Genomic DNA, 12753 nt, shown 5'->3' on the forward strand with positions numbered 1-12753 from the left:
GGATAATCTTTTGGTTTATTAAATATTATCAAATTAAATATCTATCAAAATAGAATTTACTTATTTATAGTATGTTATATATTATACGTTTATGACAATATATTCAATATTCATTTTAATACTTTTAATGTCTTATTAAATTATAATTCAACTATATATGTTGATTTGCCATCTTTATAGACTGTCTCTTAAATTAGTTGTGAAATATTCCTGTAAATGCCTTTAAATAACTTTTACTCCTCCCACATGTAGCGTAAAAGAGCAGTGGACCTGAATGTTAAAATCTTGGATTTGAGTAGTACATTTCTTATGGGAACCAACTCTCCCAACAAGATTGAGAAGCGTCTTTTACCAGCACACATTCATCGTAACTTTATACTCACTGGAGATCATGTAGTAATTGATGGTCTGCATGCAGAAGCACCAGATGACTTGGTATGTGTGTTCTGTTCTCTGTATAGTTCAGGTCCCATCTGTGTGTTACTGCTGTTTTAACCAAAATTCAGTGATATTATAATCATACCTTTAAAGGTATTTTAGTGTTACTAAGCCCTAAAAATTTAACTGTGGGATTATTAAGTCCATAAATGCTTTGAAAGATGAAAATGGTTTAATTATTTATGTCTCATAAAGAACTCCTCATTTTTATTTTATTTATTTATTTATTTATTTATTTATTTTGTCCCCAAAGCCCCAGCAGATAGTTGTATGTCATAGTTGCACATCCTTCTAGTTGCTGTATGTGGGACGCGGCCTCAGCACGGCCAGAGAAGCGGTGCATTGGTGCGCGCCCGGGATCCGAACCCGGGCCGCCAGCAGTGGAGCACCACGCACTTAACCGCTAAGCCACGGGGCCGACCGACCCTCCTCATTTTTAAAGTATGATAAATAGCAGCAATAATTGACAGTCTAGACTACTCAGATTTTAATGCGTGTAGTCTTCTCTTCATCCAGTTGGAGGTGCTTTATGGCACCTTTATACCTTCTGGCACATGCACTGGGTATAATCTTGTCCCACCATACCCTACAACAGAGAACTCCAGTCAAGTATGTTGTTGTATCCCATACTAGTTTATGAATCTAAGAGCTTTATGTACCTTGTGTAAACCATCATTTTATTTCTAAGGCAATGATCACCTGCAGAATAAAGTGGTGAGAGTTAGCTTATATTATTATTGCATAGGACTTCGTATCATGGTATTTATATCTTTCACCATTTACTTTTTAAATATAGGTGCGAGAAGCCGCTTATAAAATCTTTCTTTATCCCAATGCTGATCAGTTGAAATGTTTAGAAGAATTGCTCAGCAACAGAGATCTTCTGGCAAAGTTAGTAGGATATTCCACATATTCCCACAGAGCTCTCCAAGGAACAATAGCTAAAAATCCAGGTAAGCTTGTTGCTCCAACTTTTAAGGGCAAAATAGGATTTTTATGGAACTGACCTTCTGATTTTAAATATTATAAATGTGTTCTATTTTTACTATGCTCAAAGAACCATTTATTGCAATTTTCTACCTCTTTATATTTTTAAATAGAACTGATAATTTGGAATATATTCTGTCCACCCAAGCTATTTTATTTCATGTACATGTTGAGTAAGTTATACTTAAATTTTCATTGATGCTAATTTAAATTACTTTCATTTTAATGCAACTAGTTTCTACGCTCAATCTGACCAAAATGGTTAGAATTAGTGTGAGAGAGGATGAAAGATCAATATTTCTGCTGAAATCAGGGTTAAATATAGGCTAGGTCATATAAATACACATAGTTCCATAAACCTTCTCTTTCAAAGAGAAGTGCACTGCTTGGGAAGGTTTGTGCTAGGTGGGGGGAAAAAGCATCTTTCCTTGGATCTGTGATGTTTGCCTTGTGCTCTGTTGAGTTCTTTATGATTTATAATGTATAAGAGAAAATGTTATACAATAATATAAACGCATGTAGTAAGTTTTTTGAAGGCGTTTGTTAAATTACAGTTATAGTTTAGAGTCAGGAGCAGGGTGATTGTGATGGTAGAGCTGTTCAGATTCAAGATATATTTTAGAGGTTGAAGTTACAAGCCTTGGTGGTAGGTTGAGAGGGAGGAGGAGACAGAGTGATGGACACCCTTGGTTTCTGGTTGTGCATCTGGATGGACATGCCTTTCACAGATGGGGGAGCACTGGAAATGAGCTCTGCATGGAGGAAGATCACATCTTTTATTCTCTCCTGTCTTTATTTCTTCCATGTTTATCCTTTCTCTCTCTAGTATGTTCCTGTCTTCTCCAAAGTTTTCTAAAATCCACCTTATCTTATTTCTCACTCTTTTGTCAACAACCGTTTCCTTTGACCTGTCAAGGCTCTCTATTAAACCGTAGGCACATCACACTTGTTCCTTTGCTCATGTTGTTTCCTGCACGGGGAAGAGCTCCCCCTTCCAAATCTGTTTGTTAAAATCCTATACAACTTTTCAGAGCTCTGCTCAAAACCCACCTCTTTCAGGAAGCCTGTTAAACTCTTGCATTTCCCTTGGGCTCCCTTGTCTCTGAACCCTTTTAGTACTTACAATTTGTTTCACGCAATTTAGCTCCTAAATAGATATTATATTTTATATATGTAATATATATATATTATAAAAACATTTTGTATGTTATTCTGTAATCACTGTTGTCAGCAGATTGATATAATAATGTATTATTTTACATATATTTTTAATATACATAAAATATATATATATAGACAAAACAATGCCATAGGATTTTAGGAGTTCGTGAAGCTTATCAGATGCTTATGTGGCTGTTGAAGGTTTTGCGAGGGAAGAGAAACTTGAGATGCACAGGGAAGGAATAGTGAGCTTTCAGCAGAGAGAAGGAAGGTAAGGAAGGGGATAGATAAAAGTCAAAGGTCAGGTGGGCATTCATGGGACAGGGGAATTAGAAATAATTTTCCACTGAGGTGTTTATTTGCTTTCAGGGAGTTTCAAACTCTTTTTTTTTTTTTTTGCTGAGAAAGATTCGCCTGAGCTAACATCTGTTGCCAATCTTCCTCTTTCTTTTTGGCTTGAGGAAGATTAGCCCTGAGCTAACATCTGTGCCAGGCTTCCTCTATTTTGTATGTGGGTCGCTGCCACAGCATGGCTGATGAGTGGCGTAGGTCCGCGCCTGGGATCTGAACCCATGAACTCCGGGCCGCCGAAGCAGAGCATGCTGAGTGAAACCACTACACCATGGGGCCAGCCCCAAACTCACTCTTTTTAATATGACATTTTCCAGATGGATTAATTGAGGTAGATTTTTCATATATAAGATACTTGACAAACAAAATGGGTGAAAAGTTAGTAAAAAATAGTTATTTATAAATAAAAAGCATACTCAGAGATTTATAAAAACAGCTGTCATTTGTTCTTTATGGCAGCTGGTATGATATCCTGAAATAAGACTTTTTTTTTTTTTCCGGTAAGGAAGGTTAGCACTGAGCTAACATCTGTTGCCAATCCTCTTTTTGCTGAAGAAGATTGGCCCTGGGTTAATGTCCATGCCCATCTTCCTCTGCTTTATATGTGGGACGCCTGCCACAGCGTGGCTTGATAAGTGGTATGTGTGTCCACGTCCAGGATCCGAACCTGCAAACCCTGGGCCGCCAGAGCCGAGCATGCGAACAGTTTTTTTCTAAACTTCCTAATACCATCTAACATGGAACATGAGGCAGTGTTTTTAGGATGACTATATACGAGGCTTGTTAAGTGTTGGCAGTGGCAAGAAGCCTCATGGTTTCTTGGTTTAGGTTGACCTCCATCCTTTTCTCAGCCTTTTATTTTACTCAGAAAGGAGACAACTTAAATTGAACAGGGCAAGAAACTTAAAACCATATAAAAGATCATCTGGAAAATATAAAAACAGTGTTTGTGGCAAACTCTAAAATACATATGAGAGCTCTATACATATAAATCAATGGCAAAAAGTGCTAAATTCAAAAGTACACATGAAAAATTTCCTATCATGGGAAATAATGGTAATTCCAGTAAGTTGCCTTTATGGGTTTTTAAAATATAATGACTTACAGCTGAAGTATTTTAAGTACTTAAAAAAATTCTAACAGAGCTTAAATTTTTAGTGTTCTAATTTTGCAATATTTTCTTTTGGTATTGATCCTGAATAGATTATTCTGCAGCTGTATATAAAAATAAAATAGTTACCCAGGAAAACACTGATTTTTAAAATCTAATTTTCAGTGAATCATACTTCTAAATTGTACTGATTTTTATGAACAAATGAGAGTCTAGCTGTCTCTTTAAAACTCATAAAAAATTAGACATGTCTAAGAAACTTATTTTTTTCTCTTACACATATGACAAGATAGAAACAGATTGAAATTTTGAATTCTTTTCTTTAGCCTCCCATTAACTCTACTCATTTTGGGGTATAATCTAAGGTTTTGGATTATTACTATGTCAGTTTAATTTGTTTTTCTGATAAAGAGATCATCATCATCTAGAAATATTTATTATATGCCTAGTATATGTTAGCAACCCTGCTTCCCTTTGAAAATCTTCATTTTAAGGGCATTATAGAGTAGAGATCATGATCATCACGTTATAATTTTAACAGATATGTTCATTTTATTTTATGTAATTAAAGATATTTTCTTTTGGATTTCATTTTTAGAGACTGTCATGGAGTTCCTTGAGAAACTATCTGACAAACTTTCTGAAAGGTTAGTTTTTATTCTACTCTTCAGAGTATATGTCATTTAGTTTTTTTTAAAAAAAGACTTGATTTATAAAAAATTAGGAAGTGATCTATTAAGAATATAAATGTTAGAATATTGGGTCACATCTGTGGACTGTTCAATCAGAGAATAAATTAACTATGAGGTACACTTTGAAGGAACGGACTTGTCTTCCTAAGGTGACAGTCTTGAAAACGTAGGCCGTCCCCCCCATTAACCAATTAATTTACTTTAGGTGATCTGTAATTAAAAGATGTTTCCAAACTTTTTTGGAATTATATATTTTACCTTGTACCATCAATTTTATAACAAGTTCATAAAGTAGTATTTCTCTTCTTTTGGCCTAAGTATAGGCGGCTCATGGATGTGGTAAATTATCTGTGTTTTTGATTTGAAGAGTGCTCTGCCTCGGCCTTTGTAACTTCAAGCTGCAGTGTTTCCCTCTCTATAGTGCATCCCTGTGTCATGTTCCCGCCTTTCCTGTCCCACTGCCCCTCTCTTGGACCCTGTCACTGTCCTTCACTCGTACTCTGTAGAGCTTTGCTGAGGGCAGTGCCCCTGTCGCCTTCTGACACCTAGGATTCCGGGAGGAGGCATGTCGTGGCTTGTAAAAGAGGGTGATGTTCTCATTTCTTTCTTACAGTGCTGTCTAAAATTTCATGCCTTTTTGACTATACCAACATGTTAAATTTTAGCTCAAATTTCCGTTTTCTATTATAAACTCATGCCTTAGAACCCAGTCCTCTCTAATTTGGATTATATTTATAAATTCTAAAATTTTCTTTTAACCTAATGAACCATTGTGGCTTTGATGTAATAAAGAGGAAGTGTTAATTATGCAATTATTTGAGAATTTATTCTACTTAGTTAAGTGTTAGTATTCTTTCTTCACGTGTGTGTAGCGTTGCTATAGATTATATTTTGAGCAAACATCTTTAGATTTTTATAATTATAAATAAAAGTTAATTCTAACAGAAATTTCATATTCTACAAATATTAAGCACATATTTGATTATTGCCTGCTAGAGTTTTTCTGTAGGGGAAGAATTATGAATAGCAGTCTTAATATATTCTTTGTTAATATTCTTTTATAGAATGTAAAACATTAGTCTCTTACCTTTTTAAGGTATAGCAAAGAGTAGTGATTTAAAGTTTGCTGATTAATGCTTTGCATGTTTCTGTAACATTGGTAGTTTTTCCAAGCTTTGATACTTTCAAGACATATGTGTGCTGAGATGCTTTGTAAGGTCAAAATTGCAGTAATTTATTGATGTATATACTGCTGTCTTCTAACACATGTAAAATTTGGATTAATGTTGGCTTACTTTTGCACTACAAATTACTTCTAATTTTATCATGAATATTGGAAAGTAGCATAAGCAAACTAGTTTTTTTTTTAATAATGTAATCATTAAAATTTTGTCCTAGCAATTAACGATGAACCTGTTTTACAGAACTATAAAAGATTTTGAGATGATACGAGGGATGAAAATGAAACTAAATCCTCAAAATTCTGTAAGTGACAATGTTGGAATATTTTTATTATATACAGTCTATCAGCTGAGGTCATTATCTTTTTTTTTAGCTTTTTTTTTTTGGTGTGGGAGGAAGATCAGCCCCGAGCTAACATCTGCCAATCCTCCTCTTTTTGCTGAGGAAGACTGGCCCTGGGCTAACATCTGTGCCCATCTTCCTCCACTTTATGTGGGACACCGCCACTGCATGGCCTGACAAGCAGTGTGTCGGTGCACGCCAGGCATCCGAACCCGGGCCACCAGCAGCAGAGCGCACGCACTTAACCGCTACGCCACGGGGCCGGCCCCTGTGGTCATTATCTTTTGACTCTAGAACTTTCTTATGCTGAAGGTGAATATAGTTCTGTTTCTGATTCGTAATCTTGTTTCTGATCCTTGGTTTTGGTGAATAAAGTATTGAAATATTTCATATGTCCAAGTCTGACATTTCCAGGAAGTCCAGTATTTTTGTTGGTTAGTTGACACAATACGCACACACACCTATTAGTGTATATTAACACAATCTGTGTTAATATATACTCACGCAAAGGCTGCTTCCGTTCTATAGAAAGTTGACTTCTTAATTTGAAGCAGGCTTTAAGGAGGCTCAGTGGAGGATTCATCTGGCAGGTGGTAATTTTAAGCATCAGTGTTAACATTGCATTTACTTATTCGTTTGCTAATTTATGAAGCTCAATTAAGTAGATCGATATTGACCGACAGAGTACACCCCATCCTAAAAACGTAAATGGTTTTTCAATCATAAGATCAAATGATTACTTGATCTTACTGTACAGACTAAATGTCCTGTGGCCAAAGTGCTACCCAGGTGATTGGGGTGCCCTGAAAAGTGTTGGGATTCCAGGTATCGAGACCCTGGTTCTCCTTTGGTTCAAGGGCGCTACAGAATTGCTGGGGTTGTCTACACCATTCTTCTGTAGGTGCTGTTGTTGGTATTTCTTGATTTGGTGGTGGTTGCCAGAGCCTTAGTCATAGGGAAGATTTAGGGGAAATGAGCCTTGCAGATTTAGAAGCTATTTACTAGCTTCCCAGATACAACCAATAAGAAATACAGTAGTCTCCCCTTATCTGCGATTTTGCTTTCTGCAGTTTCAGTTACCCACAGTCAACCAAAGTCCGAAAATATTAAATGGAAAATTCCAGAAATAAACAATTCATAAGTTTTAAATTGCAAGCGGTTCTGAGTAGCGTGATGAAATCTCTCGCTATCTGGCTCCATCCTGCCTGGGACGTGAATCATGCCTTTGTCCCGAGTCTCCATGCTGTACACACTACCTGCCCATTAGTCACTTAGTAGCCGCCTCGGTTATCAGGTGGATTGTCGTGGTATCGCAGAGTTTGTGTTTTTGAGTAACACCTATTTTACTTAATAATGGCTCCAAAGCGCAAGAGTAGTGATGCTGGCAATTCAGACATGCCAAAGAGAACCTGTAAAGTGCTTCCTTTAAGTGAAAAGGTAAAAGTTCTCAACTTAATAAGGAAAGAAAAAAAATCATATGCTGAGGTTGCTGAGATCTATGGTAACTTCTATTACAATATATTGCTATAATTATTCACTTTATTATTAGTTATTGTTGTTAATTTCTTACTGTGCCTAATTTATAAATTAAACTTTATCATAGGTATGTATGTATAGAAAAAAAGATAGTATATATAGGGTTCGGTACTATCTGCAGTTTCAGGCATCCACTGGGTATCTTGGAGTGTATCCTCCGTGGATAAGGGAAGATAAGGGGGATGCTGTAGATTAATCCTCTCAAATTCACCAGTTTGTAGAGTAGCATGTCAATTTGTTAACTTTTGGTTGAAGCTGTATCTGGCAAAGTAACTAGGATTAGTCATCTGCACACTTGGGCTTGGTAGGAAGGTCCACTTAGGAAACTAAATAATAAATCAGAATTTAGTTTGGTAAATATAGAAACAGAAAAAATAAAATGTGTTGCCAAAAGCTAATTCATTAAAAAGCTAATATGACTTGAAACTATCCTCCCTGGACATATAGCTTATTGATTATTTTGTATAGCTTGTTGTTATTCTACAGGTATTTGTGAAGTGGCTGATCTTCTTATGAAGTCCCTGTTTTGGTGAATGGTATTACCATTCACCCTGCTACCCTAGCCAGACCCTGGACTAACTCTAGACCTGGTTCTCAAAATGTGTTCCCTGGACCAGAAGCCGTAGCATCACCTAGGAACTGTTAGAAATACAAACTCTCGAGCTCCCCATGAGACTCACTATATCTCGAGCCCCACAAACTGTGATTCCACAAGCCCCCCAGGTGACTTATCTGCCCTCCCATATAATCAGCTATCAGGTCCTGTGGATTCTACCTTCCTGAGCACTCTTCCTGAGGAGTGTTCTCTACGCTCCATGCCCAATGCCACAGCCCTGGTTGAGGTCATCATTACTCCTCATCCGGATTAGAGTTGTAGTTGCCCAACTGGTGTTCTAGCCTTGTCTTCTGGCTCCCTTCAAAGGCGTCCTGGGTTTGGACTGCTTAGCAATGTGCATAGCTCACTGTTGACGTAGATTAGGTACTCAGCACTTATTTTGAAGTATGAACGAATGAATGAATTGCCACCAAAGGGGTTTTTCTAAAAAGCAGATCTGATCTTGTTTAAAATTTTTCAAAGCCTCCCTGTGATTCTCAGATTTACCTTCCTATTTCTTAGCTTTTCCCACCAAGCCCTTCGTAATTTTGCCCCTCCCTGCTTCTCCGGCCTTATCTTCTGCTGCCCCTGTAAGCCGAGTTTGTGTCCTTTGCTCCCTTCTAATACCTGTGTGATGCTCACGTGTTTTCTTCACTTTTTGCTTTGCTTTCCTTTCTTTCACTTTTTAAGTCTAATTGATATTTGTGTGCCAGCAACAGTGCTAGGTAGCTTCCAGTCCTTCACAAATACCATCCCTTTGCCCCTCTCTCGTCTGGATTGAGTGCTCGTGTTCTTCAAAACTCAACTCCGGCTTTGTCTTCTCCAAACATTTCCTGACCTTCCACTATGACTTAAATGCCCTCATGGGCTCTGTTTCACATGGCACAGCATCATAGATGTGACAGACTTCTCCGATTGTTGGGTCACTTGTCTTCCTACTGCCTAGACCATTATCAGCTCCTTGGTACAGGGATCACGTCCTATTTGTTTTTATTTCATTAGAGCCTGCACCCTGTCTGGTGAGTAGCAGATAGTAAATGATAATCTGTTGGAGGAAATGTGTGCCAGGAACTGAACACTTAGGGGCTGGAGCTCCAGGGATGCTGTTCCTGCCCTTCAGGAGCTCATGGGGAGAAAGAAAGTAAACCTACAAGTATCTTACGCTTGTTACATTCTGTGATAAAAGTATGCACTATAAGAAAGAACACCTTGTTATTCGAGGAGATAATGTCTAAACTGAAATTTTAAAGGATAGTAGCTTCTATCCTTCATGGCTTCTATCCTTCATGGAGCTCTTACTCAATGCCAGGTATTCTGTTTAATAGTTTAAGAGCATTAAGCAATGCTATTTGGGAGATGCTGTTGATTGATTCAAGAGATAACTATTGAGGGACTACTGTGTACCAGGCTGTGTTCAGGTGTTAGGATATAATAGGAAAAATGCAAACAAAATCATTGCCTTCATGAAATTTACATTCTAGGGGAAGAAAACAGATAGTAAACACATGAAAAAAATAAATATGTGCTATGTCATATGGTGATAAGGGCTATAGGGGAAAATAATGCAGAGAAAAGGGGATGGAGGTTGGTATTTTATATGGATTGATCAGTGAAGACTTCTCTAGTAAGATGACACTTAGGCAGAGACTTGGAAGAAGTGAGGGAGTACACCATGCAGATACCATAGGGAAGAGCATTCTAAGCAGAGAACAGCAGATGCAAAGGCCTGAGACAGGAGCCTGCCCATTGTGATCAAGGAACAATGAGGAGACCAGTGTGGCCAGAATGGAGTGAGTGAGAAGTCACAGGAGGTGGGCTCAGAGGTACAGTGGGACAAGATCAGATCACGTAGAAGGAAAACAGGAAAGCATCGGCGAGCAGAAGTATCTTTTCCAAGTCGTACCACTAGTGTGGATTGAGAACTTGAACCCAGGCAGGCTGACTTCACAGCCTGGTCTCTTAACCACTGGCCTGTCACCTGGACAGTTTGTGGGGAGGATGATCCATTCAGGTATTCAAGCTTTCCTTTCTTTCAGTATCCTGTACCAGTTGTCAAAAACAACTATTATTACAATACTTCTTTAAGGCATATTTTCTTTGCCAAGATTAGAGTTAATTCTGCTTTAGTTACATTTTAAATTGTTGCTTTCATTTTGGGATCCACCCTAAGCTTCTTGCTTAGATTTAGAAAGAACTCTAATCTTACCTTTAGTGCCCTAGTCTTACCTGCAGTATGTTTCATGGATTAAGACATTGGTTACATTTTGGGAAAAATTTCAGCATGGCTGATTTAATCCATTAATGTTGACTTTTATTAGTTTACATTTTAGAATGACATTTGTTTACCTTTTCCCCAAATCCTGGGATTATGCCTCATTTATACCTCTCTACTCATTGATTCCAGGGAAGTCAAAATAAAGAGGCAGGTATTTTCTGCCAAGTCATGAATCTTCAGGGTTTTTATAAAAGTTTTCTGATACAATAACAAGTGTACATTTTATAAGCTGGCTACATTATTGATAAAAATTGTGAAATAGTCAGTAAGTTTCATAACAATGAATTATTCCGTTGTAGGAATTAATGCCTTGGGATCCTCCATACTACAGTGGTGTGATTCGTGCAGAGAGGTAAGTTTTATGAGAAATACTCATAGATGAGAAGGAAGAGGGAAACTAATATTTATTGAGCACTTTGCACATTAATTTTGTAGCTACTCTCCTCACTCACTTGCCCATATTGCAAACCTGTATCCCCTCAAATTCAGGCCCCCTGCTGGTGGGGTCAGCATCTGCCCACGTGTTTTTATCTGGATACAAAATCCTGCTTTACCCTCCCCCACAGTGTGCCTCTTCTTCTGTGGCTTATGTCATTTCCTTCTTCACAGCTTTTATCATATGTCAATTATACCTCAATTTAAAACAATTAGAAAAAACCCAAAACTTTTAAGTATCTCCCCACGGTGCCTAGAATCTGGTCCCTCTGCCTCTTTCCGTGTGTGGCTTCCAGGTTCTCCTACTAGACTGTGAGCATTTTGGCACTTGGACTTTGCCAGAACCCTTGTAGTACCCATTTCTGGTCCAGGTTGGGTGCTTAGCAAATATTTGTTGAACCAATGAAGGAACAGAGTAGTATTTGGCATGGTGCAAAGTGATTTTCTTATGTTTTCTCATTTTTATTCGAACATGTTGTCAACACATTGTTGGCACTTCTGGAAGGATATAAATGAAATAAAGAGTTAGGGAACTTAAGTTGATTAAAGTACTCCTCTGGCTTCTGTCTTCTCCTTTGTTTATTATATTGTGGCAGAGTAGTAGATACTTTTTTTCCCCTAAATATACCTTATTTCTGTCATTTTTACATTTGTATGTAAACCTAAGAAATATGGAGGTCTGGGACCAGCCCCATGGCTTAGCGGTGAGGTGCACGTGCTCTGCTACTGGCAGCCCGGGTTCGGAACCCCGGGCGCGCACCAACGCGCCAGTTCTCCGGCCATGCTGAGGCCATGTCCCACATACAGCAACTAGAAGGATGTGCAACTATGATATACAACTATCTATTGGGGCTTTGGAGGGAAAAAAAAAAAAGAAATATGGAGGTCTGTTTAAAGTGAACACATTTTAAAACATGTATGTCCCAAGCAACTTTATATGCCCAATAGGAATTTTTAAAAATCTCAGAATCCTACCCTTTAACAAATCATTAGCATTTTTCTGTTATAGTTCCTATTTGAGATATGCGTTTTAACTAAGAGTTAAGATTGGTTTGGATAATGGAAGAAAATGAAAGCGTTATGTCTTTTTCCTCATTAAAGCATGTTGGCATATGTCATGATAATAATATATTCATTTGATTGATATTCAGCTTTAAAGACGTTTTGTTACTATGCATTATTCAGGCATCAAGTAAAGGGTAGCAAGTACCTCATTAAAATTAGACTTTGTTTATTTTAATTATTTCTTTTGGTGTTTGTCCTAAAATCAGAAAACAATGACTGTATGTGTTCTTTCCCTCACTGGCAGGAGCAGGTGCCCTGAGATAGTGTGTGGAAGGGCTTGCTCACCTGGTTTTCGTTTATCTTCCTCTCTGGCTTCTCCGTTACCTCTCTCTTCCCAAAACCAGTCTTACGTATGAAGCATAATTGTCTCATAACCTTTAGGTAATAATACTTTGTCAGCTACTATTTTTATACATGTACCCCAAATTCAGCATCAGTCATCTTCTTTGTGGAAGCACATAAACTGTTATTCAAAATCTGTAATAATTTGATCATGAACAGTAAGTGCTTAGAATACATGTAGCTTAACATAAGATATTGTTTCACAGATGTGTTTTATGGTTGCAAAACTTCAGACCCTGCT

The 12753-nt window shown here is 37.6% G+C and overlaps 1 protein-coding gene across 2 annotated transcripts in view; it reads left to right on the forward strand.

The window, feature by feature from the left end:
• Positions 1-12753, forward strand: part of MIPEP (mitochondrial intermediate peptidase) — a 176355-nt gene that overhangs the window by 21078 nt on the left and 142524 nt on the right. For both annotated transcript variants that reach the window (XM_087436299.1, XM_004435263.3), the window contains exons 6-10: positions 253-435; positions 1235-1391; positions 4647-4695; positions 6165-6225; positions 10970-11022. In XM_087436299.1, coding sequence (XP_087292425.1) covers positions 253-435; positions 1235-1391; positions 4647-4695; positions 6165-6225; positions 10970-11022 — 503 coding nt within the window. The remainder of the gene's footprint in view (positions 1-252; positions 436-1234; positions 1392-4646; positions 4696-6164; positions 6226-10969; positions 11023-12753) is intronic.

The sequence above is a fragment of the Ceratotherium simum genome, chromosome 10 (genome assembly GCF_057802395.1).
Source record: "Ceratotherium simum simum isolate JZ-2026a chromosome 10, ASM5780239v1, whole genome shotgun sequence".
NCBI classification, from domain to species: Eukaryota; Metazoa; Chordata; class Mammalia; order Perissodactyla; family Rhinocerotidae; genus Ceratotherium; species Ceratotherium simum.